The sequence below is a fragment of the Helobdella robusta genome (assembly GCF_000326865.2).
Source record: "Helobdella robusta unplaced genomic scaffold HELROscaffold_5, whole genome shotgun sequence".
NCBI lineage: Eukaryota > Metazoa > Annelida > Clitellata > Rhynchobdellida > Glossiphoniidae > Helobdella > Helobdella robusta.
In genome coordinates, this window is record NW_008705254.1 from 6,064,240 (window position 1) to 6,091,612 (window position 27,373).

General features: G+C 32.9%; 3 protein-coding genes across 3 annotated transcripts; all 3 read right to left on the bottom strand.

The window, feature by feature from the left end:
• Window positions 1-2,932: 2,932 nt before the first annotated feature.
• HELRODRAFT_189332 (hypothetical protein) lies at window positions 2,933-15,177 on the bottom strand (the record flags this gene model as incomplete). Its single annotated transcript, XM_009027548.1, has 22 exons — window positions 2,933-3,460; window positions 3,592-3,651; window positions 3,838-3,927; window positions 4,381-4,673; window positions 4,877-5,026; window positions 5,386-5,547; window positions 6,127-6,301; window positions 6,530-6,688; window positions 7,422-7,468; window positions 8,096-8,248; window positions 8,931-9,020; window positions 9,310-9,454; window positions 10,625-10,699; window positions 11,022-11,151; window positions 11,256-11,320; window positions 11,460-11,573; window positions 12,244-12,325; window positions 12,628-12,677; window positions 13,051-13,156; window positions 13,399-13,522; window positions 13,952-14,129; window positions 15,049-15,177. The coding sequence occupies 22 exons, from the start codon at window positions 15,175-15,177 to the stop codon at window positions 3,356-3,358; spliced, it is 2,682 nt and encodes an 893-aa protein (XP_009025796.1). The 3' UTR covers window positions 2,933-3,355.
• A 2,895-nt stretch (window positions 15,178-18,072) lies between these two features.
• Window positions 18,073-21,624, bottom strand: HELRODRAFT_163770 (hypothetical protein; the record flags this gene model as incomplete). The annotated part of the gene is made up of 11 exons (XM_009027549.1): window positions 18,073-18,429; window positions 18,502-18,630; window positions 19,004-19,120; window positions 19,255-19,390; window positions 19,477-19,684; window positions 19,876-20,004; window positions 20,251-20,379; window positions 20,491-20,538; window positions 20,655-20,761; window positions 21,093-21,339; window positions 21,495-21,624. 11 exons carry the CDS (start codon window positions 21,622-21,624, stop codon window positions 18,073-18,075), a joined length of 1,737 nt encoding a protein of 578 aa, XP_009025797.1.
• Window positions 21,625-22,774: 1,150 nt separating this feature from the next.
• HELRODRAFT_163771 (hypothetical protein) lies at window positions 22,775-24,436 on the bottom strand (the record flags this gene model as incomplete). The annotated part of the gene is made up of 1 exon (XM_009027550.1): window positions 22,775-24,436. The coding sequence occupies one exon, from the start codon at window positions 24,434-24,436 to the stop codon at window positions 22,775-22,777; it is 1,662 nt and encodes a 553-aa protein (XP_009025798.1).
• Between the last annotated feature and the right edge of the window lie 2,937 nt (window positions 24,437-27,373).

Sequence of the window (27,373 nt, forward strand, 5' to 3'; positions counted from 1 at the left end):
TTTAGAGATAGACGTACGCAAGAAGAGGCTTTAGGGCTGAAGTCCCCAACTTTGGAAAGTGTTGATAAGATTTAGGCTAAGTAGGACAAAATTTTAATACAAATTGGTGAAAATTTGAACTAAAAACTTTTTAGCCTCTCTCAACAACAACAAATTAAGTTAAATTACGTTAAAAACTACTGGTTTTAATATCTAAAAATAAATATGTTAAAAATTATGTAATAAGGAAAAAAATGTCAACTTCATGTGACAAATTCAAATTTAAGCCCCTTCCAAAGCAAATTCTTGACTTCGTCACTAAATGACTCTAAAAGTTAACATAGCACAACAGAGAAAATTTTGAAGAGACAAGCAATTTTGATAAGCAATGATTAACATAATTGTCTTTTTCTGAGTTTTTTCATATCTAATCACGAAGTGCGTTCTGAAAGCTAATAATAAAGGGCAGTGTTTTGTAACGAGCACATGAAACAGGAGGAATCACACTGCAGACTGAAGCAAAATTTCATTAATTGATAACTAATTGACAATTAGTTGATAACGTCTATATATAAATATTTTGTATCTATAATCTATTGTTAGCATTATCGTAAAAACATGTGGTGATTTTCAAGAGACACTCTGTTATATATATATATATATATATATATATATATATATATATATATATACATATATATATATTGGATCAAGACTATCAGGAAAGCAATTATTGATGAAAATCACAGCATGTTCGGCGTTAGTTAACTTCCAACTTAACTTTTCGATTTTTCTAACGGTTGATCGTAAATCATTTTCAAGTTTCTTTAGTTCAAAACTAAAATTTTTGTCTATTTTATGCATGACAGAACAGAAAAGCTTTTTTCGGTATTCCTATTCCATCTTCGGTGTTCAAATTGATATGTTGTGTTTGTGCCCAGATGTATACACACACACACACACACACACACACACACACACACATATATATATATATATATATCAGCATATGGGCACAAACACAACATATCAATACCAAACGGCGGGGAATTTTTATAAGTATATTAGTATTAGTATTAATATTTGCTTTTTAAGTTGTTATCTCAAAAGTGCTTTTAACAGTGATTAAAACAATTTATGTCAAGAAAATGTTTCATTGACCGAAGAGATAAGTCTTTAACAGTTTTTTGAAATTCTTGACGGAGAGACCAGGTTGTCGCAAGTAGCCTGGTAGATTGTTTTATACTTCTGGGCCAGCAATAAAAAAATTCTTGAACCAATCTTTAAACGTGATGTTGGATGGTCCACCAAGTTTTTATCGTTACGATTTAAGTTGTATGGTTTTGAAAACATCGCTTTAGAAGTGAATCTATCTGCTAAATATAAATGCAATAATCTAGCATCGTATGTACAAATGCATGGCTTTGTACATGCGACTACATGGACTTTGGACTATATCCCTTTGAAGCGATCTATTAACTACCTTTTACATGCGACTCACTTGTAAAAGACATTCAATCAATTGATGGTAGAACTGCACCTCTGTATTATGTTGTTAACGATGATTCTCACGATACTCCTCGGTTTGATGACGATCGCAAAAAAGTATAAAGACTGTGTCGTAGATTGGAAAAAGTTTACCGACACAACCACAGCAAAACCAATATAATGGCCTGGAAAATGCTTCATTTTTTGTTGGTAAAAAGAATTCATATTTCAAGGATTTGGTTCAGGGCAACAAATCTTGTCCCAGGAAGTTATGGGCTAGAATTAACAAATTGTTTGGAAACAATCGCGTTACAGGGTGTGTTGAATCAATTAATAAACTTAGTTTATCTCAATTTTCACTGTTTTTTAACGAAAAGATTAAAAATCTAAAAAAATATGCAAATCATAGGCCAGCCTTTCTTGTAATTCGAACGCTGAAAGTTTGTTATGTTCGTTCGATCCTTGTACTGGTGAAGATGCCAAAATAAAATTGTTTTCAGTTCACCTTCTAAGTCGTTTATGTTTATGTTTTTCCAACGCGAATTCTTAGGCAATATATTGATCATTTTATCTCATTTTTGACATTTTTTCATCAATTTGGGTTCCCTAAATTTTTCAAACATGCTGTTGTTACACCTTTGTTGAAAAAGCCGTCTCTTGATAAGAGTGACATCAATAACTATCGACCTATATCAAATCTCCTTGTTTTTATCAAAGATTGTCGAGCGCATTGTTTCCATGCAGTTCATAAAACATTTGAATAGCCATAGTATGATTCCAACTTACCAGCTAGTTACAGGCGGTTCCATTCTACGGAGACTGCTTCGTTCGGTGTATCATCTGAACTGTTTGGGTCAATAAATGTGCAGGTTATTCTCTTCTGGCTTTGTTAGATTATGAGCGCAGCCTTCGACTGCATTGACCAGTCCTTACTAATACATAAGCTCAAACATCGTTTTGGTGTCTCTGGTACGGTAGCCTCGTGGTTCGAATCTTATTTAATTGGTAGGACGCAGCAAGTGTTTCTAACAATGTCGAAGTTGTCGTGTCAGAAGTCCCTCAAAGAACGGTTTATGCATCAATTCCACTAGACTCAAGAAGCGCCTCTGAGTAATATTAAATGGTGGTATATAAATTCTCCAATAATAATAATAATAATAATAATAATAATAATATAAAATACATAATACATGCAGTAAATGATCCGTTTTTACATAAAACTATTCTCAACTAACCATTGGTAAATTTATTGGCATGCTTCTGATAAGAATTATCAGAATTGCAGTTTATCAGGCACATGTTGACCGTTGACAGGTCTTATCAAAATTTATCGTAAAACCTGCCAGGAAATTAGGACGGATAATAATTAAAAATTACGGTGTAAATTTTCTGATTAAACCATGTCAGCAATTTGGAGATGATTTTGAATTTGAAAGGCGTTGGCCATAAATAACAATAACCCAGCCTTTTTTATCACATAGTTTATCGGGTAAGAATTAAAATGATGGTTTGACGCTGCTGTCATAATTAATATTTCTATTAATCAGACACTGTGTGAATATTTAATTTATATGAAAAAAAAATCAAAAATATGAATAGAAAAACATGAAAAAAATACATGACGTCAATCAATATTTTGACTCTAGAAATATAAAAAAAACAAAACGATTAAAATATATGTAAGGACAGTTTAAGAAATCTGAAAACAATATGAAGCAGCAGAAGATAGTTGACAAAAAGGCAAGACTATGTACGTATGCAGCTAACACAGGTAAACATGTATATCACGTCATCTCGATATGATAACATTATCAGCTAGAAAAATAATCACACAAACGATTCCAATAAAATAATTCACGAAATATAACAAGCAGTAGACTATTGATAATCAGATAATTTTATTTTTTAAAAGGGCGACTTCAGTCTCAAGTGTTTCAATCAACTTTTGCTGATCAGATATCACTGTATCCTTCGCCATCAACTGCGCCTTAAACTGCGAGTGACATTTAGAATTTATAACCGTTTAGTTTATAAATAAAAGTGAAATAAAAAAAAATACCTTATAATGTGAAAAATTTTAAAAACTTATTTCGTTAACGAACAAAACAAACTTATCCAACAAACCTGAGCGTTCAACTCTTTCAATTCACTGATCTCATCAACGAAACTTTTTAATTTTTTACTCTAGAATAAGGTTCAAGATATTCAGTTGAGTTTGAAAGTTAACAAAAATTGTTTAATTATTGCACGTTCCTTTCACGCATAACTTGGTTTCGTTTTTCATTTCGCCACGCCATCATCAACATAATCATCCTAATCATCATCGTTATCATCAGAGACGACATCATCAGAGAGCACATCATCACTGACCACATCATCAGTATCGTTCACATCACAGCCATCTTCTCCAGCTGTTTCTTTTTTCTTCAGTCTTTCCAGTTCGTCCGCATACTCAACCTCCTTCACCGTGACACAAGTGAATAATGCAAAATGGATTTTGTAACAATCCTAAGTCACCATTACACATCATCGAACAGGATCTGATACTATATCATCACGTATCAACACATATCATCACATACCGTCACATATTATCAAAATTATGAATGATAATTGATTAACAGCTAATGACTGTTATGTGCTCAACCAGATGATATAAATAACTCAATCATTTAATAACTCAATCGATCAATCGATCAATCGATCAATCAATCAATCAATCAATCAATCAATCAATCAATCGATCGATCGATCGATCGATCGATCGATCGATCGATCAATCAATCAATCAATCAACCAATCAACCAATCAATCAACCAACCAACCAATCAATTAATCAACCAACCAATCAATCAATCAATCAATCGATCGACGAAACATTCAATCAATTAATCAATCAACCAATCAACTTACAGCTTTCAACCAATCAGGAACGTAATCAGTAGTATTTCCCCCAGTGGTATTCCCATCATCACCATAATTCCTATTCTCATTAGCGGCACTGAAAACAGCATCATCGTAATTGATGTCTTCATCTGTGCTCTTATTGGATGATGAATTCGTCACCTCTCGACTCCTCCCAGAGTAATTAGTATCACTAGAGCCATCGTCATTGTTGTCGTTGGTGGTGCTGTATTCGCTGCTGGGATTCTTGCTACTCTGGTACTTGCTAACCGGTTTGATTGCCTTTTGATTGAGAACTTTTTCTGTTAAATTAAGAAAAAATTAGGAAAATATTTCAAACTTTGTTTAACGACGAAGCTGTGATTATTACGAAAACGACGCTTTTGAAATCTACACAAATAAATCAAATATTAAAATGTATACATTACAAAATTTAAAAAAAGTAAGGAATGGATGAAATAAAAAAAGGATGAAACTGCAGAGAAGGCATGCATGTCATACAGACCGGCAATTATTGCGGCGTTCCAGGCTGAACACGACACGTGAGACACTGTATGCAGCGAGCCAAACACTGGCTTGGGATGAGAGGAAGAGGGCAGGGAGGAGTTGCCCAGCCTCCCGTGCTCACCCAACCCCCACGAGAACAGCATGTTGTCTTGTGGGAAGTTAATTACAAAGTTATCAAAACTTCATGAAAATCACCAAATGGAATAATATCTGTTAATTATAATTCACTCTTCAGTATTTCTCAAACGACAGTGCATGCAAATGAACGTGATACAACGCATCGCACACATAGCATGTGATGAGCGGGGCTCTTTTTGCAATTGAATCCGGTCACTGCAATCACATTGCCAGGCACTATACCGCTACACCATCGCGTTGCCCATAAGTAGAACAGTCGTTTAAAATACAAATAAAACAAATTACTATCGCCATAATGTAAAACAAGATTAAACAGTAACAAAGAAGTGACATTTTAATAACGAGAATAAGTCGAAGTAGCACACGGACCATCCGTAGAAGCCACCGTGAAGTAGTCCCCACATCCAACCCTCACAACCTTCTTGCCCACCAAGGCACCTCCCACCAAGTTAACTCCTGCCCTATTCTTCGCATCACCCACCCCCAACTGGCCATACTTGTTGTTGCCCATGCTCACGAGACGACCTCGACCTAAGTGATTACATCATTACATTTGTGATTACGACGAAGTGATTACATCATCTCGTAATGAAATGTCAACTAATCTACATAACATTTGAGATATGTTGTCTAAAATGACATAACAAACTCACACAATTAAATAACGGGATACAAACATTATACATCACAAACAACGCAAGCTTAACTTACGAAAAATGTTTAAAAAAATAAAAATCGCGAACAAAATGTTTAACAACCCTTAAACAATGGCCTCTATATTTTATTGAGAAATATTGAAATCATCCCGAAAACATCAACTTTATGTTAATACAAGAAATATTCAAGTTGGAAACTGCACAACCGATTGATGTTATCTACATACCTATATTTTGTTTTATATCTTACGAGCCTAAACAATCGTTCACCCAAAAAAATGGCCGAATGCGATGATGCAAAATATGGATAGGAAAAGTCGAGAACACCATGCCGTGGAAATATGAACAGACTACAATAATAAATACGACACCATCAAGAACATCAACATCGTCATCAAGAACATCAACATCGTCATCAGCAACATCAACATCGTCATCAACAACATCAACTTACAGTCTAACAGAACGGAATGTTGCAATCCTGAGGCAGCATCGACAAGGTTGTATCTTGATAGTGACGACACGAGCGTGAACATCATCGCATATGCAACATTGCATTGTGCTGACGGTGGAGATGAGGAGGAGGAAGATGAGGAGGAGGAAGATGAGGAGGAGGAAGTCACGAACGGCTGAGTTGGAAATTACAAATTTATTAAAGTAAAAGATTGAACATGTTTCGTGGAAAATCTTACAAAAAGTCCCCCACAAAAAACAAATTTGAGGAAGTAATTAAGTAACATTCCCTAATATTTCAAATCTCCAGAAAGAATAAATAGAAATTAGTTTGATTTGTATCAATAAGTATCTACCCATTAGCACCCACCCATATTTTCAATTCGCCACACTGCCAAACGAACCTTCTTGACGACCCCGTCAACAAAATGATTCAGTCCCAATTTGTTGTACTCGTTTGAGCCGCAGGCAAACACTCGACCACCCCTCGTTATAATAATGGTACGATCCAGACCAGCATGCACTCTGAGTATGGGAATCTGTTTGTCCTTGACTAGTTCTACCTACAATGATGATGATGGTGATAGTAGTAGTGATGATGATCATGTTGAGGTCAAAGTGGCGATGACTGTTGTAATAATCATGAATATAATAATGATCATAATGATGATGATAATGATGGTCATTATGACGATGATGATGATAATGATGGCTATGGAGACGACGATATAAAGAATGATTATTAATGTGACGATAAGTCAAATCTAATAGAAATTATTTACTTCGGAGCCCATGTAAGAGGAGCCTTCTATTTTTATTATTATTTCTGTTTTAATTATTTTTTTTCGCCTTCCATCATTTCTTTTTTTTTTTTATTAACTTCTTCATGTTTTGAAAGTTACATGCACTTACTATCAAAATATTTGCCCAAGGCAAATTAAGAAAGCAGAAGACCGATCCTCATATTAAATAGTTGAACAACAACTTCTGTTTGGTTGGCTGAGCTAGCTATTATGTTATGTTGTGAACTGAAAACTACTAAGCAGTGTATACAATAACACCAATGAGAACTCTCTTGTTTTCATAGCCAGGGTGATAAATGATTAAAACGATGAAATGTTTAAAATAATTAAATGCCAGTACAAACCACAACGCTCGTTTCAAACAAGTACAGAGCGGTGAAGTATATTCAAATCTACATCATAAATTATTCCTGTCACAATAAATGCTATAATAATAATAAAAAAATAATAACAAAAATAATAATAATAATAATTAGAATGAATGCTTGCTGACTTTGTGTGGAGTGTGACGATCATCTTCATCACCCTGGCCCAGACATCCTGTAATTCATTCCAAGCTTTTATTATATTTTATGATTATTTATGATGCTTACTGTGAATTTATTGTTATTTGGATTGTTATTTACTATGCATGGGATGTCTTCATTATGTATCATCTATCATATTTCGTTTATTCAATTTAAAATAAAGTTAATCGGAAGTTAAACCAATGAGTCGGATAACATCATCGATTTATCGTTACATAACTAAACACTAACATTAATTGAGATGGTTGCATTAAATCACAGCAAAAAATTTATCAAGAAATGAATAAGAAGATTAGTTGATTATATAATTAATTAATCAGTTAATTAATTAATTAATTAGCCATGTAACATGAAATTTATTTCATGTCATGTAACTACAATCCATGCATGTAACCACCATTATCAACATAACCGTCACCACCCTCATAGCCATAAATAGACCAAATAGTTATATTATTCTTATCATCGTCATTTTTGACATCATCATTTTAACGTGTGACGTTAAACGTTTACAAAATATTGCCAAAAGGCCTCATGATCAGTGACGTCATTACAGCAATCTCTCAATCATTATCATGATTTCTCACCAGTACAATCATCATTTTGCATTATCACTTGCTTCATCCTCATCCTTACAAACCGAATTCTCCAGACCCCCACGTGTATACGTCACCATCTTCAGCCAGGGCTATCACGTGACGAGCTCCACAGGACAGCTGTCTGATTGGTCGGTCAAGCAGGGAGGTCACCAAAGTAGGGACCAATAACATCGATGAACTTCCTGAGATGGCAGCTTTTTAAGTATCATAATTATTAATGAGTGTTGTGATTAATATTAATGTTAATGTTATATTACATTATACAAACGTGTTGTGAACTTGTGCCTAACATTATTGAAAAAGATATTGCCAACTTTCCGTTAGCAATGGCCGTCGAATTAGACGTAGAAAGTGGCTTAAATGTTGACCCGCGTCATAAAAATCTACTTATTAACAACTCTCATCAAGCAGAGAGCCTGCCTGCCTGTATTGTTGAGATACCCGTGGACCAGTTGCAATGCACCGCTGTTGCCACGCTTGCTTTTATTTCAGTTCAGAATAAAGAGAGTACAACGGGGCGAAACTTAGATTTTTTGGACATTGTAATAGCAGGGTCCCGAGTAGCTGGCATGTTAAAACTGCACTAATGAGAATGGACGCTGGAAGAGGCAATGGAAGAAACCTAGCAATATGTGGCATCAAGAAAAGGACTGAAATGAGAATTATGAACTTAATAAAATTAGCCAAAGATAAAAAAAATTTGAAAATGGGCGAGAATTGTTGGCGCCATGTGTTTCAATGGTTCCTTAAGAAATTAAAATGAAACACCGACTGACTGATTTTAAATCAGCATAAAAACCACGGAATTAGAAGTTGAAACATAATTATATTCATAAATAAGTGGATAAATAATTATTAAAAGTGAAAAAACCTCACCCTTGCTGGCATGGGAACTATCCGAGGGCTCCCCATCCAATCCTGAACATCCATACTCATTCGATCCAAAGAAATATAAGTGGCCTGTCTCTGATTGGAGGAAATTAAATTTAAAATCAAACTATTATAATGTAAATGATAATAATAATTAGAATATAACAAAATATTAAAAAAAAATACAGCACTTGATTATATTGTGTTTCGCATTCGATATAATTCGCAAATAACAATATATAAGTATACACAATTAGATTTAAAAAATAATATTTCAATTGTTATAAGGTAAGCAAAAATTAGAAAAATACAAATTTCAAAATTTAGCAACAAAGATTTAGATAATAGTCATAAGAACAACGAAGATAATGGGCAGACGGACAACCAGTGAGACACACAGTGAACTCGTCACCACATGCAACATGATTGACAGTTTCAGATGCATTCAACTGCACCCTCCTGGGGGCCTTGTAGGCTGCCACGTCCCCCTGACCCAGCTGACCCTTCACCTTCGATGCACCGCTGGCGTTCTATAATGAAGTGTTTGTAGGGGTTGATCAAATGGCCTACAAATATCATCACGTACAAAAGATAACATCAGCATACATCACAACTAACAAAAGCCTAAACCAACTTAAGACCCAACATACAAAACCATACATAACAACATTTTTAAGCATACATCAACATACAACACAACGTAAAGATACATCAACATACAACACATCATACAAAACCTACATCAACATACATCACAACATACAAAAGCCTAAATCAACATACGACCCAACATACAAAACTATACATCAACATATATCACAACATTCTTAAGCATACATCAACATAAAGCACAATACTCTTAAGCATACATCAACACACAACGCAACATACAAATGATACGTCAACATGCAACACATCATACAAAAGCCTACATCAACATACATCACAACATACAAAAAAATACATCAACATACAAACACACAAACATCCACAAAAACATACACTCCAGGTATACAATTCTTTCTCCATGGTAACGACAGCAAAGTGACTGGCACCAACTGCTACCTTCATAAATGGATGAAGAAGCATTTGAAACTTTGAAGACATTCATTCATCAACGTTTGCTGTTCTATGCTCACACAAGAACATTACCCCACAACCCACCACTGTTCATAATACTAAATATTATTAACGTTATTGATCACCATAACCATCATTATTAGCGTATCAATCATCATCAACGAATGAAAACAATTTATATAATTTATCATTAGCGGATAATTACCTAAGTAATTAATTAATTAACTAACTTAATTAACTAATTAATTAATTAACGCCACAAAAGTCATTAACCAAAGTACTATCACCATCATCATCGTTGGCCTTTAGAATTATCGCTGTCCTCATCATCATCATCGTCATCATCATCGTCGTCATTGTATTTATTATTTTTATCATCATTATCATTTCAATAATTATCATTATCTAGTAATCACTATCATCATTATCACCATCACCATCATCATCAAAAACATCATCACCATCATTATCATCACCATCATCATCATCATCATCAACAACATCACCATCATCATCATCATCAACAACATCACCATCATCATCATCATCAACAACATCACCATCATCATCATCATCAACAACATCATCACCATCGAAATCGTTATCATCACCACTGCGACCTGGAGCGGACATTTTTCCTTAGTGAAGAACTCAACCTTCTGTGGAGTCACCTTACCCCCACCCCAGATGAACAACTGATATTATTATTATTGTTGTTGTTATTATTATTATTATTAGTTGTAGTAGTAGTAGTGGTAGTAGTAGTATAGTAGTAGTAGTAGTAGTAAGTTGTAGTAGTAGTAGTAGTAGTTGTTGTTGTTGTAGTTGTTGTTGTTGTAATAGTAGTAGTAGTAGTAAGTTGTAGCAGTAGTAGTATAGTAATAGTAGTAGTAAGTTGTAGTAGTAGTAGTATAGTAATAGTAGTAGTAGTTGTAATATTATTACTTATCATTTATCATCATTATCCTTTACCATCACCATCATCATCAACAGCATCATCATCATCATCAATACTACCTCACAGGATTTTGAAGTGACGACTGGTATTATGATGGAGCCGCTGTCGCTTTTTTGTTTGGAAAATGATGACGACGACGACGACGAAGATAGGGATGAATCCAAATCAATCAGTCGATTGCTGATAAGACTGGAGCAAAAAAAAATAATAAAAATAGAAATAAAAATTTTTCCTTAAATTTACACCGTACTTGAAATTTTATTTTTTCATATAATAACTGAAAATCTGTTAACCGTCTTGTATCATCAAAAATGGGAAGAGCCATGATTTCAGAAGCCCTAGGCCTTTTAGACATATCCTAAAATATGCAAATTGTGAAATGATTTGCATGAAACAAATCACACATTCACTGATGACTCGTTTGGTTGGTACAGTGGTGATTCTTTTACTTAAATTTCATCATTTGTTATACAATACATTTTATGAAGAAAAAAAACCTCGTGAACCTTATCAAGGAGTTGGTAGAGCAAGAGTTGGACGTCGGTGGAGTAGCCGGCATCGACGTTTGGGATGTCCATTGTCACGATGTTCGTGGCAAGTTGGAGTGGGTTCTTCAGGGAGGATATGATAAGTATCACTCAGTCAGATTTATGTGAGTAATTAAATCGAATCAAATACCAAAAATGAAAAGTAAAATGTATCACAAATGTATCACTAACACATACACATACATATCTTACATATACATCAAACATATATATCCAACATTATACACACACACATATATCATACATACACACACACACAACTCTCTCTCTCTCTCTCTCTCACACACACACACACACACACATTACACATAGATTACACACACACACATCCCGCATTTATTACACACACATACATATATACCACAGTAACAACAATTTACAAAATAAACTCATGAATAAAATGAAAAAAGTTTCAACTAGCAAGCATATAAGAGGTGTTCTGAAATGAAGCAACGTATTAACACACACACATCACTCTCAGAATAATAAAACAAGCAACCACACAACTCATGCATACAACACAGACATCCCAGTTCACACGAACAAAGTTACACATTGACAACGAAATTTTATATGGCAAAAAAAATTTCATAGAAATATATGTTTTGCCCTCCTGGTCAAAATAAGCTAAAATGCATGAAAACAGCAATGTTACATTAACTAACAGGAAATATGAGCCAACAACAACAAACGAAGAACAACAGAATGAGTAACAACACGCACAAAACATTACAGTGGCTTGGAATATCCGGATTCGAGTGAGGAGTTCATACAGGACACATCCCAATGCCCAAATATCCGACTTCTCATCGTATCTTTGTTCAAAGAATTTATTATCACTCATGTTTGATTTCAATGACAAAAATAGAAAACTTTAAAAACTTTTACATGAATTTTATTTAATATTATAATTTAAAAAATTTAAAATAAAATAATAAATAATATAATCAATGCTATAATTATAGTTTGCACAAACTGTAACACTTTGTAATTAAATTATTAACAATTATGTCAGGAATTACTGATCTACTATCTTTCCGCTATATAATGTTAAAATTATATTAAGAATTATTGATCTATGTTTTTTCGACCAAATAATTTACCAAAGCACACAAACTTCTCTCCTTTGATAATCTCCGGTGACATGTAGTAAGGAGTGCCCACACACTGCGTGGTGAATATTCATTATTGACCTTTAACCTTTATGTCATTACTATGTACCATATTTCAAAATAGAAATTAAATAGATGATAATAATAGAAATGGCAACATATATACAGCTTCCATTATTTAAATAATAAATAGGTAATTTATTTATAGGTTTATTTTCCTTTAAATTTTTGTTGCTGAATAAAATTTCGATTTTTATCATTTGTTTGTGTGTGAACGGTGAACAAATATACCTACTGAATGACGAGTTGTATGTTGTATGAGTTGGAATTGTTTGTTTCATCATTCTTAAATCATGATTTTTAATGAAATATTTGGAGGAACATTTAGATAATGCAGACAAGAGGGATGTGGCCATTTAATTTCTTACAGTTTCCAGCATCTGATTAGTTGAATCAAGAAGTTTCGAGATCCCGAAGTCTCCAAGTTTCACGACATCATTCCTCATCAGGAAAATGTTCAAGGACTTGATGTCCCTAGAGGATCAAGGTGGGATTTTTCCACTCCCGATAATAACAAACATTAATTAAGATATAAAAATGATTATTTTATAAAAAAAATATGATAAAAATCATGGTATTATTATAACTGTAGATGTTACATGATATTGTCAATACAAATAACATATCAGTCTATCTGGTTATCTATGTGAAACAATGGGTGGTTAAAGTATCAGAAAATGAAATAAAAATATCCACTGTGCAAGTGTAGCTGGTACCTGTGAAGGATGTTTAGAGAGTGCATATAGGCCACAGCTGATACGATTTGGTAGAAAAACTCGAGAATCAAACTTTCTCCAAACAGCGTAGTTTCTCTTGATATTCTCCCATGCAGTGTTCCTCCTTACCGAGTGCAAACGATTTAATTTCATCATTAGCAAGAAAGTTAAGACAGGAAAAAGAAGAAAAAATAGAAAAACATTTTTGTAATTTTGTTAATGAAGCAGAATGAGTCGTAAATTGAAAGAGTGAATTATTTAATTAACGGTGATCAATATGAATAACAAAAATTTATTTGATATGAAATAAATATATTTCATTACAGCTATTAAAACTACAAATGACAAAAATATTTTTAATCTATCTAATAAGTTGAAAAATGAAAATTAATAAACCATTGACTCCATAGTGAATGTGACCACATGATAATATAGAGATGACGAATTTGAAAGTAATGAATTAATGAGGAAATAATGAGAAAAAATGGCTACTAATAAAATAATTGAAATAAAATTGGTAGCAGCAAGTAAGAAACATCATTAGGTGACTGACCATTTGCATATTCCATCTCAATGTACATGGCCTCACCATCAGTGAAGTTGTTGTAGTAGTTGATTACATTGGGATGACTCAAGATGGATAATATCTTTATTTCATTTTCAGTTTCTCTCCTAACTCGGTCATCAACTTTTTTCAAATCTATCTTCTTCCACACAACCAAAGAGTTGTCCTTAGAACAACATTTTAACACATAATACAGCAGTCCTTATAATTTAACAATGATCATATTCTTTATTCAAATTATTTATCAAAAATATGATTTTACTAAGTAAGCCTGAAACAATGTAACCGTGCAAACGATCAACTAAGGCATACTTTTTAGTTTTGAAACATTAGCAGAATAATATGAAAGGCTGTTTCAGATTCTCATCAAATTCTATAAGGAGTATAACTGTTACATACTAACAAGAAAAATTACTGTTTCTCAGAAGTTGAAATTGTATAATATTTGTATTAACATTAATTACAATGTTTAATTTATACAACAATGTAGCAAATTTATTTAAAAAAATTTGAATATCATGCATCTTTCATGTGATGATGCATGACAAAAATCCAACAATTGTAACTTAAAAGACTCTTAATAACCCACTTCAATCAATCATCAAATCAAAGTCATTAAAGCTATTAAACAAAATACCACCAGTGCAAATTCCATTTAAATATATTAATATAAGTTTGAAAATGTTCAGATTAATTTATTTTCATTAAAAATTTAAATTCTGAACACAAATGAAAATAAATCTCAGATGGTTTGTGTTGTGTGATTCTGTCATTGTGCTCATTGTCAACTGTGTGTGGCACCCCATACATACAGCACCACCCAATCAATGATCACACATCACAGCCTGTCTGTTGTGTGTTGTCACTTAACTCCTACTGTGACATCTATCTTTTTATTTGGTGTGTATAAGAAGATGATGACAATAAGTGATAAGAAAATAAGTAACATTAATATTTCCTTCTGGTGTTGTTCATTCAGTGGATCGCATAAAATAATTATTAAATTATTAATTATTGAAGTGAAGTGGAGTGAAGTGAAGTGAAGTGAAGGGTAGCCATAGCAACGACCAAAGAGGAGCACTCACCTCAACTTTCCTGTAGAGAAATGCTTCCCCGAACGATCCACTGCCAAGAAGCTTGATGGGGACGTACGAAATCTCCTCTGAAGAATCCTCTAATGAGTTAGATAGGTCACCTCCTTTACTAAAAATCATCAGCTCCGAGACTCTGATTTTATCTAATCATAAAAAAATCAGCTGAGAACAACAAAACAAAACTTAAAAAATAAATTTACTTTTAAAATCAAAAAGGTGCGTCTTATTTATATACAAGCAAACTATTGACAAAACTAAAATATACTTTAAATGACGCCACTTTGAGTTGACATTTCTGCTATCTGAGTTTGTGTAACTATAAGAAAGCTGGGAATAATTTTAATTGTGGGTTTTGATTTAAACACAAAAGGCAAAAAGCGATTATAGAAAAGTGAGACATAGAAATAGACTTTGAAGAACACAATGGTATGTAATTAAAATGGTTAGTTTTTTTCATTTATGGAGGGTTTATAAGGTGTTATTTTAATTTTCTTGTTTGTTACACTTGCATTAACGTATGATTTAAATGTTATTGCATTTGCGTTTAGAGTTTACACACATAAAAACACTAAATAGCCCTACATGTGGTATATTGAAGGCAATTTGTTTTGTTCCATTTTACAAAGTTCGTTATCAAAGTTGAAATTTTTACGATCTTCATAGAATGAAATTAAGATTTCAACTGGGAATCATTTAAAGCCAAATTTGCTCGACAAGATGAGTCAAAAGATGGCTTGCAAGTATAAGTAGGGTATATGGTTTGGCTTGATAATCATGATAAACAGTAGCGATGTCACATTATTGGAATTAAAAAAATTACCAAAAATGCAAGAAATTGTAGATCAATCTCTGTAACATCGATACCTTGCAAGGTAATGGAATCAATTGTCAAAGATTACTTACTGGATCATTTCCAAAGTAACAATCTTTTTTTCTCTCTCTAAAAAGCCGTTTGGATTCCTCCCAGACAGATCTTCTGTTAAACAACTTCTATATTTTCTGAATAATGTCACAAAAGCAATGGATCAAAACAAAGCAGTTATATACTTGGATACGTGAAATTGTGACGATTGTGATGATGATGATAATGATTGCATGTTTGAAATATGCCGCCTGTATATTTTGTGAAATTGTAACGATTGCGATAATGATTGCGTCTTTGAAGCGTGCCGCATGTATATATCTTTATATTTAAATAAACATTTCTATGTATGTATATACTTGTTATTTGCTATGCTATATATGCGATATATACGACGCTGGCTTTGTGCTGTTCTGTATATAGGGAGTATAGAAAAGTGTATAGAAGGGAGTATAGAATTTTCTATGATATAAAAAGCGTTATGTAGATAGGGTGGTAAAAACATATATAAGGCAACGAGTTGAGATATTAAAGGGGGTTGTTTTTAACTTCTTGGTTTTGCTATGGTCTTATTTTCAGCTGTTGATTTAAGTGTTGCTTGGATCTTTGATAGTTGGCCTGATAGTTATAGTAGATAGTATTAATAGATAGTTAATTTTGTATATCGCGTGTTAATTGTTACTTTGCATTAAAGACTGAGGTTTGATTTTTACTATTTTGTTTTTATTGAATAAAACAAGTATGCACTTGAAATTTGGCACGGCTTAATTATTTTACCTAAAATAATGTATGTTGAAGAAGACATGCTGATAGTTGACAAGGTTGGCGTCACTGGTCAACAAGTAGGGCGCGAACAAATTTCCGCCCGGCCCATGTTTTCAGACCCTGAGAGGGTCTATTGTAGAGTGACAGATCTCGGCCAGGAAAGACTCCGCCAAAGTGAAGGCTCGGGTGAATATTCGTATGTGGGCGCGGTTCGGGACCGCATGGTGCGGATTTCAAATGTCGCCCAGCAAAAATCTACAGATATAGAAAAAGCCTTTGACATCATATTCCACAACAAACTGATATCAAAATTGTCAAGTTTTATTGTTAACACAAACATTATTGGATGGATCAGAAGTTTCCTGACCAATCGAACATTCCGGATTAAAAGTGGGGATGCATTATCACAATAGCTTATTACAGATTATTATCAACTACAATTTAGATTTTCAGTAGATTATTGAGCTAATGTATTAAAACTTATAAATTTTTCCTACATAATGTTGCAATAAATAATTAATAACAAAATTAAGTTTTCTTTTTCAGATATTGCTACTGGCACTGTTGTTTGTTTGGTATGTACAAGTATTTTTAATTTTTTCTACTTGTTTTATTTAATATTTTTTGTGCAAACACACACATACACACGCTCACAAACATACACAAACACACCTACACAAGCACATATTCATGAATATTGAAGTTAAGATGCTTGAAATTAAAATAATTAACGTTTTATTGAAAAACATCAAGGAAAATTATTAAAAAAAGAAATAAATAGAAAAATTTACTATTTATACATTAATAACAGAGATTTAAGTTTAATTGCAAAAAATAAAATTGGTTTTTATATGAAATTCATTAATACTAAAGAAGTGAAAAACGATTCTGAAACTTCGGCTTTTCAACAGTGTTAAGATGTTAAATACAGTATTGTAAATTATATAAGCATAGACAGAAAATTCAAAATGCTACTAAAGCTGAGTGATAAAAAATTATGAATTTATCAAAATTTCATAAAACTGAAACAAAAAAATGTCATTTTTATTTTCTACTCCCACCAATCTTCCCAACGACATCGTAGATGAGCTCGTATTGTTTCATAGTTACAAACACATCATCGTTATTGTAGATATAAACGTCATCTGTGACGTCATATCAGTGTTGATGTTGTAGTAGTTGATATTGTTGTGGTTGTTGCGGTTGCTGTTTCTGAGTGTCTGTAGTTGAAGGACCGCCTGGTATACATCTACCTGCTGGTTGGTTTCCATCATCTCCAACACTGACAACAACACTAGGACAACTTTCACGTCAGTGTCTTCAAAATTTGTAAAATATACAACTTATTTAGTATTTATTGATTAAACTACTGAATATATCTCAAATAATCAAATTCTGCACATAAATACATACTTGTATAACAATGGGATAGCTGGGCATTTTTGATTTTTGATACTATCTTTCAACAGGTTGTACAAAGATTGGATTTGATCGATGGATTCTAGTGAATGTATCTTGATACTTCGACCATGATTTGATAGTTTGTTGTAAACATTATCATTTTTGTATATATCATCTTCATTTATTTCATCATCATTCTTAGTTAGTGTTAACGCTACGGTTGATGGGCTGTTGATACAGTTGGCTGTCTTGTAAACGTGGTTCGTTTCGCCATTGTTCTCAATGGTGATCTTGTGAAATGTTAGTTTTTTTCCAGAATCGGGAATAAGTAATTGTAGGGCGTTCTGGAATAAAATTTACTATTTTTATCTAAATATTTGCTTTCATAAAATAGAAATATATATGAAACTACTAACTTGTTTGGTTGGTTTTGAATCAATAAAAACAATTATGGAACCATCACCTAACACATCTCCATAGAGGACACTACCTTTTATGTTCTTGCCTATTTCGCAAGCCAAAAATGCGTTCGATTTGTTGAAGCACTGTTAAGGTTTTCAATTTGGGATTAAAAGTTATTTTTCTACTCGTACAATTTTGATATATTATTAGGTTTCAAGACATAATTGAAAAATTTTTAAATCAAAAAATATGAAAAAATAATTTTTACCGGATAAACGACAAATCCATTTGTATTTCTCGCGCTATTATCTGTAATATCAATAAAAATTGACATTAAGAATACAAATTTTTCTCTAAAAACTGATATTAATAATTTAACCTCTGTTTGAAGTTCCACCATTTGAGATGATCATCTGTGAATAATTTAAAATTTTGGCGTTCGTTTTAATTTGATTGATGACAAAAATCTAAATGAAAAGATGTAAAAAATAGCTACCAAGAACTGTTTTTCTAAACTTTTATAAAAGTTTCACTGTTTAGGAATTTAGTGAAGGAGTCATCAGAGATGGAGAAACATGTATGACCTAGGTTGTGGTAAAATATCATGGATTGGTACAGGAAATCATATTCTTCCTGTGACGAATGTTTTGAAATTATGTCATTATTATTAATAGTATTATTATTACCAGTATTATTAATATTAATACTATTAAAAAATTATTATGAACTTATTAAAAATATATTAAAAATAAAAATTTAAACGCAACCTCAGTTTGAACCACGTGGTTTCTGTGAGATCTGAGATTCTTCACACATTGTAACACTTCAACTACGCTTTTATCTTCGCACCGTTCAATCAGGTAATTCAAACCTATGAAAATTCTCGAAGCACCGACACCTGTTCTGTTAAAATGGATGGTGTAATGGTTTGTGCAAGAAAATGGATATGGTTTATTGGATTAATATGAAAATTTTATAATTTCACTAACTCGCATAGGACAACAATATTAGATAGATTTTTGTCGAAATTGTTCTTAGTTTCTAGGAAAGATTTCATGTGGTGATGGAAGTTTAGTAAACTGCCAACGTTATTAGGCAGTCCTACATCAGGCCAGTCAGTGTACCATTGTAGGTGACAATAAATTTCTGAGAACTCTTTGAAAAAAAACTTTTTTTTATTAATATTTTTTAACAGAGCTGATTGAATGTGTAATGAAATCATGATTTGAACGTTAACCTACCATTTTTAAATAAATTTCTAACTTTTTTCAATGTAAAAAATTACGTAAAAATTTCATATTTTGTTAATTTTAGGTTGAATATAGCGGCAAAGTTTTAATAAAATCTGGAAATTAAACCTTGAAATAAAACTTAGAAAATAAAATTACCAGTGCAGCTATTTTGGCCACTCTTCACATAGCCATCAGTGCAACTGCAAACATAAGATCCAGCGGTGTTGACACATGTTGAAATGTTGAGAGGGCATAAGTTGGCATTCAATGAGCATTCGTTGATGTCTTGAGACAGTGTTTGGCGTTAGGAAAAATTTGAGTTGTGGTTTAATTTTTAAAAAATTCGACGAACAAGTGGAAGTATAATAGGATGAATAAATGAACGAATATATAATGAAACGAATTGGTGGATGAATGAACGAATGAATGAATGGACAGTTGGATGAGTGAAGAATCAATTGAATGAATGAACGAGCGAACAAACAAATGAAAGAATAAATGATTAAGAATGAACGAATAAATGTTATACACCTATGCAATCACCGCTGTAGAAATTTTTGTCGTAACCAACATTGCACACATATTCAGAAATATCGGACGGTCCAACGAGGTTTGTCTTGCATGTATGTGCTCCACACATTCCATTGTTAACTGAACAGTCTTCAATGATTAAATTAATCAAAAAAATTCTTTCATAACTTTTTTTTATAACAAAACCAATGAAATATCACCAAGATATTTATCGTTGAAAATAAAAAGTACGTCTCTAACTTCTGCCGTTGCACTCAATTGAATCAGAAGTTTTTGTACAGTTCGAAACTGTCAGTACAGATTAGAAAATTATTAGTTAGTTGACGGATGAAATGTTTTCAAAATGTGAAACCCATATTGATGAAAACTTGATCAAACTTAACCATTATAAACTGCAAAGTAACCAGGAGCTCCGCATAAATGATCATCGCTGGGACATGCAACTCCACAATGATCTGAAGATGTCAGGTCGCCTGGTAATTGGTCATGTCGCCTGGTAATCTTGACCGTTCTGTTGTTTTATTTTATATTTTACAATTAATATTTCAGTGATAAATGATATTTTAAATATAGTAAATGCTAGTTTAATTAGGATTATTTTTAACTTTATAACATTTTTTTATTTTGAAATCAAAAGTTGTATCCTAAAAAACTAACAATGACTCCAGCATAGAGGTTCTTACTGCATCTATTTAAACATTGGTACAATAAAATAACGCTTCCATGATAATTATTTGTACTCGAAAAATTTTGAAAGCATCCCATATTTTGATCAGAATAGCTGGCTGCATTCAAAATATTATAATTTGAATTTTACAAAATTTTCATGTTATACCACATACGTTCTATTGTCTATACTTATGTTATCTCCACATATTTGAAATTCAGCCACGTTGACAGTGTAATCTTTCGCATTAGAGAACAACAAAACATATTTTGATTTTTGAAATGGTTGTGAACAGTTGAGTCGACAAACATCCCCAACATTACTGCAAGATGGATGAGTTCCACATTTCTTATTGTCAGTTGGTAAGCTTCCAACAACGTAATCCAACAACAATCCCACTGAAAATTTTTCCATCCTATCAGCTAATTTGAGATTTAAATTAAATGAAAATTTTATAAATTTAATTTAACAAATATAAAATTTTTAAACTTCAAATATGTAAAACGATTTTAACGATGACACTGTTTTATTAAATGAGTGGTAATGGTTATGTTTTTGATAATCTTTAGTTAATTACCGCTTCCATACAAATAGCCATCAGCAGATTGAACAACATTATAGAGCACCACATACTCCACCCTGCAAAATTCACCAAGATCAAACACCATCCAGTTGCTTCTATCTGCATTAATAGCTAAATTTCTCATATCTCCATCCACAGCATTTGAACATGGCTACCCACCATAAAAAGGACTGCAATACACTTGTTTCCTGAAGGCCAAGTTAACTTCGGCTGCCTGTCAATCTGTAGATTTTCATAGTCAATTTTCATGTTGTAATGTTTTCATTTAATTTGAATATTTTTGATCCTGGTTGTGCTGATCAACTGAATGAACTATCTCTATATCAACAACCATAATTTAGACATTATGCATTACTTTATGACTGATCCAAAACAAATTTAAAAGATCAAATTACCTGTAAATATGAAACAAATTAAACCAAACACGTTTAAAAAACAAAATTTTTTCATATTTAAAATAACTTTGACGATAAACATTCTAAAAACATAATGGACAAGCAACAAAACTAATAAAATACTTTATACCAATCCGACCGAATACCTGTTGTGAGATTATCGTTAATAGGAAGTGATCTATTGTTTTAGTTAGATTTGTCAGCATTTTAATTATGCTGAGTTTATAAGTTATAAGTAAATAACACACACACACCACACACGCACACACACACATACAAATACACATACTATTTATAATGGTTTTATAATGTGTATTTTTGTATTAGTTTTTAAATGTCTATATTATATATGTTTTTTTGTTGGCAAATCAACAAAACACTTCTTATTTTGCTGAAACTGAAACGAAACACATCCAGTTGTGATTATCTCGAGTTCATGCGTTTTCACACTTAAATAATTAGATATATTTTTTCTTATTAGTTCAAATTTCAATAAGAATGAAATTTGAAAATAATAGTTTAGTATCATCCAAGAGACGTTTCAAAAAAAATATAATAGACTACGCAACGTTCATTTTTGCTGGTGATTTAATGCCTAATCAAAATAATTTTATAACAAAAATTTTTTATTAAAATAAAAAAATTTTCTATTTGACAAATTATGAATCACAATTTAACACTGCCTCAATATAACATAAACTCATATAATTTTTATTGGAATCTTCTTAGAAGAAACAATTTGAATAATCGAAACTGACAAACGTTACAAAAGATACACATATAAACATGTATATATAAAATGTATTTAAAAGTAAAAAATTTATTCAACAGTTTAATGAAAGGTAGAATCGATGAAAAACTGTATCGTATTAAAAAAAATTAAAATTTAACGCGGTAAAAATTTTCCATCATCGTTTTCCCGTCAGCCCCTTCGTTATCAAAACTATCAACATTAATTACTATTTCATCTGGTTTGATTTCTTTATCGCTGACAACACTCAACTGAGAAACAAGACCCTCCCCATCTTGGTCGGCCGCCTCCTCAAAAACCACGTCAACGACACCACCACCACCCTCATAATCAACCACATCGTCGCATTCATTCCCTTCTTCAATGACATCATCCGATACAAAATAATATTGTTGCCTCCCTCCACTCCCTTCTGCCACGTCGAAAATCGGGTTGCCATCTTCATCGCCCATTATTATTTCGCCATTTTCACCGCACACCAGGTAATAAACTTCACCAACAGCGGAGTTTTCATCTTCATTTGGTTTCAAATCACTCTCATCTCCCTCCAGTTCACAGACATCTCTGACAAATTTTTGGTTGTAAAAGGGAAACAAGACACTATCTCCGATACTAAGTAAAGCTTTCTCGAGAGCCATTTCATTTCCTAAAGCAGACATTCCACGCGAGCCAGTCAAGTTTTTTTGAGGTCGATTCTGTCTCTTGGCTAAATACACCAGAGAAATGACAATGGCAAAAGCAAGAAACGCCCCTAGAGTGCTGCCAACAGTAACGACGAAGGAACCTGTCTGTGTGGAGGCCTGGATGCAAGTTATGCCCACCGTTAACTGCTTGCCCGTCCATTGCAGTCTGTTCGTCGTTCGATATAAATTAGATGATTTTAATAAACTAGGTAGCAATGTTGTTGACGTTTCTAAAAATTGTGTCGATGTACGGTGTTTTGGGGAAGGTGAGGTATGAGACCGAATGTGTCGTTCTTGATGCTCGTGCCGATGCTGAATTGTTGTGTGATCGTGAAGTTGTGTGTGATGGTGTTGCACTAAATTGTCATCAGTTGCAATACTTGAAATGTTTGTCAAAATATGACTTTGTGGCAAAAAATGCTGTTGGATTTGCTTTTTTTTCCTTTTAGTTTTATGAACAAAGGTATCTTTTCGCTTTAAAAAATGTTGTGGTGCATTAAAATTGACGTAATCTGTTGGCTTGGTTGCAACTGTAAGCAAGGTGGATGATGTAGCATTGTCTTGTTGATTGTCAAGGAAAGTTTCAATATCAGCAAAAAGGCAAATGTTGTAGTTGGTATTTTCATGCAAGTTGTTCATGAAGAAAGATCGATGAGGAGGTTGAATGTGTGGAGATTTGAGCATTCTGTTACTGCCACTTGCTTGATAGGTCAGGTGGTAAGATTTTAATTTCAAGCTGGCAGGTGTCAATGTTTGAGTTTCACGTGTCGCCTCAACGTAATCTTGCAGTTCATTGTAGCCGAAAATTTTCTGAGGTTGTTTAGTGAACAAATTGTTATCAACTTCTCCAGCGTAACTATCATTACTGTCTAGGGTTCTGTTAAATGTTAATGAATCATTTAAAGAACTTTGGAAAAGAAGATTGATGTCTGTTTCCTCTCTCTTTTTTTCCAACGATATGTATTCGTCTTTTAAAAGACTTTTTTCATAGAAATAATAAAGCGCTACATCATCTAAGAAGCGCCAGGTCAACAAAATGGAGTCTTTAGTTATGGTTGCTAGACTCATTAAATCATGGCCGTCTTTCGCCTCATCCGCACGTTGCATGATTTGTTTTCGGCAGGAAAGTTGTTTTATGATGTGTTTGAGTTTCTTAAAAGCTTCGATTTAACTTATCATTCCAAAAACTCCTTATTGATCATGACTTGATTATCTTGACAAATCTGAAAATGTATTTTGTTTAAAAATTACTTTGGAGAACAGTTTTTAAAAAAATTTATTCGATGGAAAGTTAAAAAGTTGTCACCCTAACATATTGTCACAATAAAAACTATTCTAAGAAATTTTAGTGGTTACAGACGCATATATAAACACACACACATACACACGCACGCACACACGCGCGAACACACACATGGTCGTAATGAAATCCGATGAACATTCAAGTGGTCATAAAATTTGTTGCACGTTTTTTCTAACTCATGCAAGTTATGCCGAGACATTGTTTAGGTCAACACATCCCTTAAAAAGTTTCCTAAAACTAACAAGCGAAACAAAAAACTACAACCCCACTCAATGCAAAATAAAAATGTAAAAAAAACCCAGAAAGAATGCCAACGAAAATTAGCAAATAAACAATCTTAAAAGTTCCACTGCGGAGGTAAAAGCAGATTATTGAAATTTATTCATCTGCTGTTTTTCGCTTTTTTTCCCTACTGGTCACCGTTCTTTGGAAGCATGTTTTAATGCTGGTTTGTTTGCTTACGTTGACGTGCACCATGTATATTGTTTATACACACAATATGTTTGCATACATGCAACGTTGTGTTTGTATACATACAATTTCTTCACATACAATATGTTTGTGCCCATAAAACAGACATAAACACACAAAACAAGTTTGTAAACATTGCCGTCCTTTCCTCAAGTGCATGTGTTGTGATGAAATTGTGCATTCATTTGGTGTATATTTGAATGTATGTATGTATGTATACGAATGTGTTTGTGTGTGAATTTGTGTAGGTTCGAGGCATATGGTAGTAAATTTGGCCGTGAATAAACTTTATAACTATACTATGACTCCTACTAATAATCATTATATCAAATTTATGATGATTTATAAATAAACCAATAAATGCTGCCAATATGTCATTATGTTCGTTTTGTAAGCCAGGCCCAATAATATTCAATAACTGATTGCTGTATGTTTGTAGGCCCAAAGGTGTTTTTGTATGTATGCTGAATTGAAATGCGTTTTTCTGCGTGATGTACATATAAGAATCTGTTTGTATCATTTTATTTTAATATTTTGTAAAATAATGTTTGACTGTGTAATGTTTGTTGAGATGATTTTATACGAACACCTCGCATTTTGGCGTGCGTTTTTGTTGCAATTGCTGGTTATCTGAAGATACGTGAAGTCGTCAGTTTTCTTTCACGGAAGCACATTTGCAGTATCACTGAAGCAGTGGATGGCGCATTAAACAATTACTCCAAGCCGGATCATTCGGAAAAGTCATTTTTTTACATAAGCCAAAACTCAATAAGAACAATCATTCACATACACACACACACAACATACACACACACAACATGCACACACACACACACACAACATGCACACACACGCACAACACAATTGCAATCAGCCAACTGCATATGATAAACCATCATCGTGATCTATTGCGAGTTGTGCTGGGTCATATATGCGTATTTCTTATCCACATGTGTTTATGTATTTGCGTTTTTGCGTGCGTGTTTATGTATGTGTATTTTTGTTTGTATGTTTATTTATGTATGTTTACGCATATATGTTTTTTCTGTTTGTGTATTCTGTATGCATGTTTTGTATTTGTTTTTATATGTTATGCGATTGCAACTTTGTGAGCACGGATTTTTAAAAACGTCTTTTTGCATTTATGATTGAGAATTATCCAGCATATGCGCCTGCATATGGGTGTGATTGTATAAACATTTGAGCGTGTTTGTATTGGCGTATTGTGTGTTAATGTAATGTAATGCACGTGTGTTTGTGTTATGACGACAAGGTGTGTGTTTGTTTGCGCGTGTGAATATGTGAGTTTGTGTGTGTTTAGTACGGCAAACTTAACTTTATTATCCATTGTTATTAGTGTTAGAAATATAACTGCTAGAATTGATGAGAACGAGCAAAATGTATTCCATCGTTAAGTTAAAAAAACCGGATGAAGGTTGAAATTGGACGGTGCTGGCCGATGTAAATATTCGCATGGTATCATTGGTGGGAATGGCGATTTGAAGACACCGACGCCAATGACAATATTAAAATGAAACTAATAATAATAACAATAACAAAAATTATATTAGTTAATTATTATTATCATGTCATTAATGATAATAATGATGTCATTAATGACGTCATATCCGGAAAAAAATATCCACGGCAGAAAGGAATATTGAATTGACGTCAGCGATGTAAAAGAATAATTATGGCCTTGGTGAAGGGAGATGTCAGATGTCAAAAACATGTAATGAAAAATACACGATTGAGATGAAAAATTATGATAATTATCGTTATTATTAAATAATAATTATTATTATTATTGTTATATTAAAATAATATGGAAATAAGATTATTAAAATAACAATGACATGATGCCTTCTGCACCAAGTCACAAATTATTTTTGAGTAACATTTTGCAGCAGCTATCACCTCACATCATCAAATATTTACAATAATTTACTTCGGTGGAATGGAAAGTTCGTCACCAAATAACATTTTACCAGAAAAATTAGATTAAGTTTTTGATGAAAAAAAATAGTAAAAATTTTTAGTACGTGCCAAAAAACTGTAATAACATATCCAATAAGTTTATTGCACACACTCACACACACACACAACACACAAACACGCCCACATACAACACACACGCACACACACACACATACACCTGCTCTTGCATGTTCCAATCATTATTTCCAATTCCCACTCTTCAATTACCAATGTTACCCCTTCTACCTGTACGCAAGGCACACGCATACGCATACGCACATACTCGCCTGGTG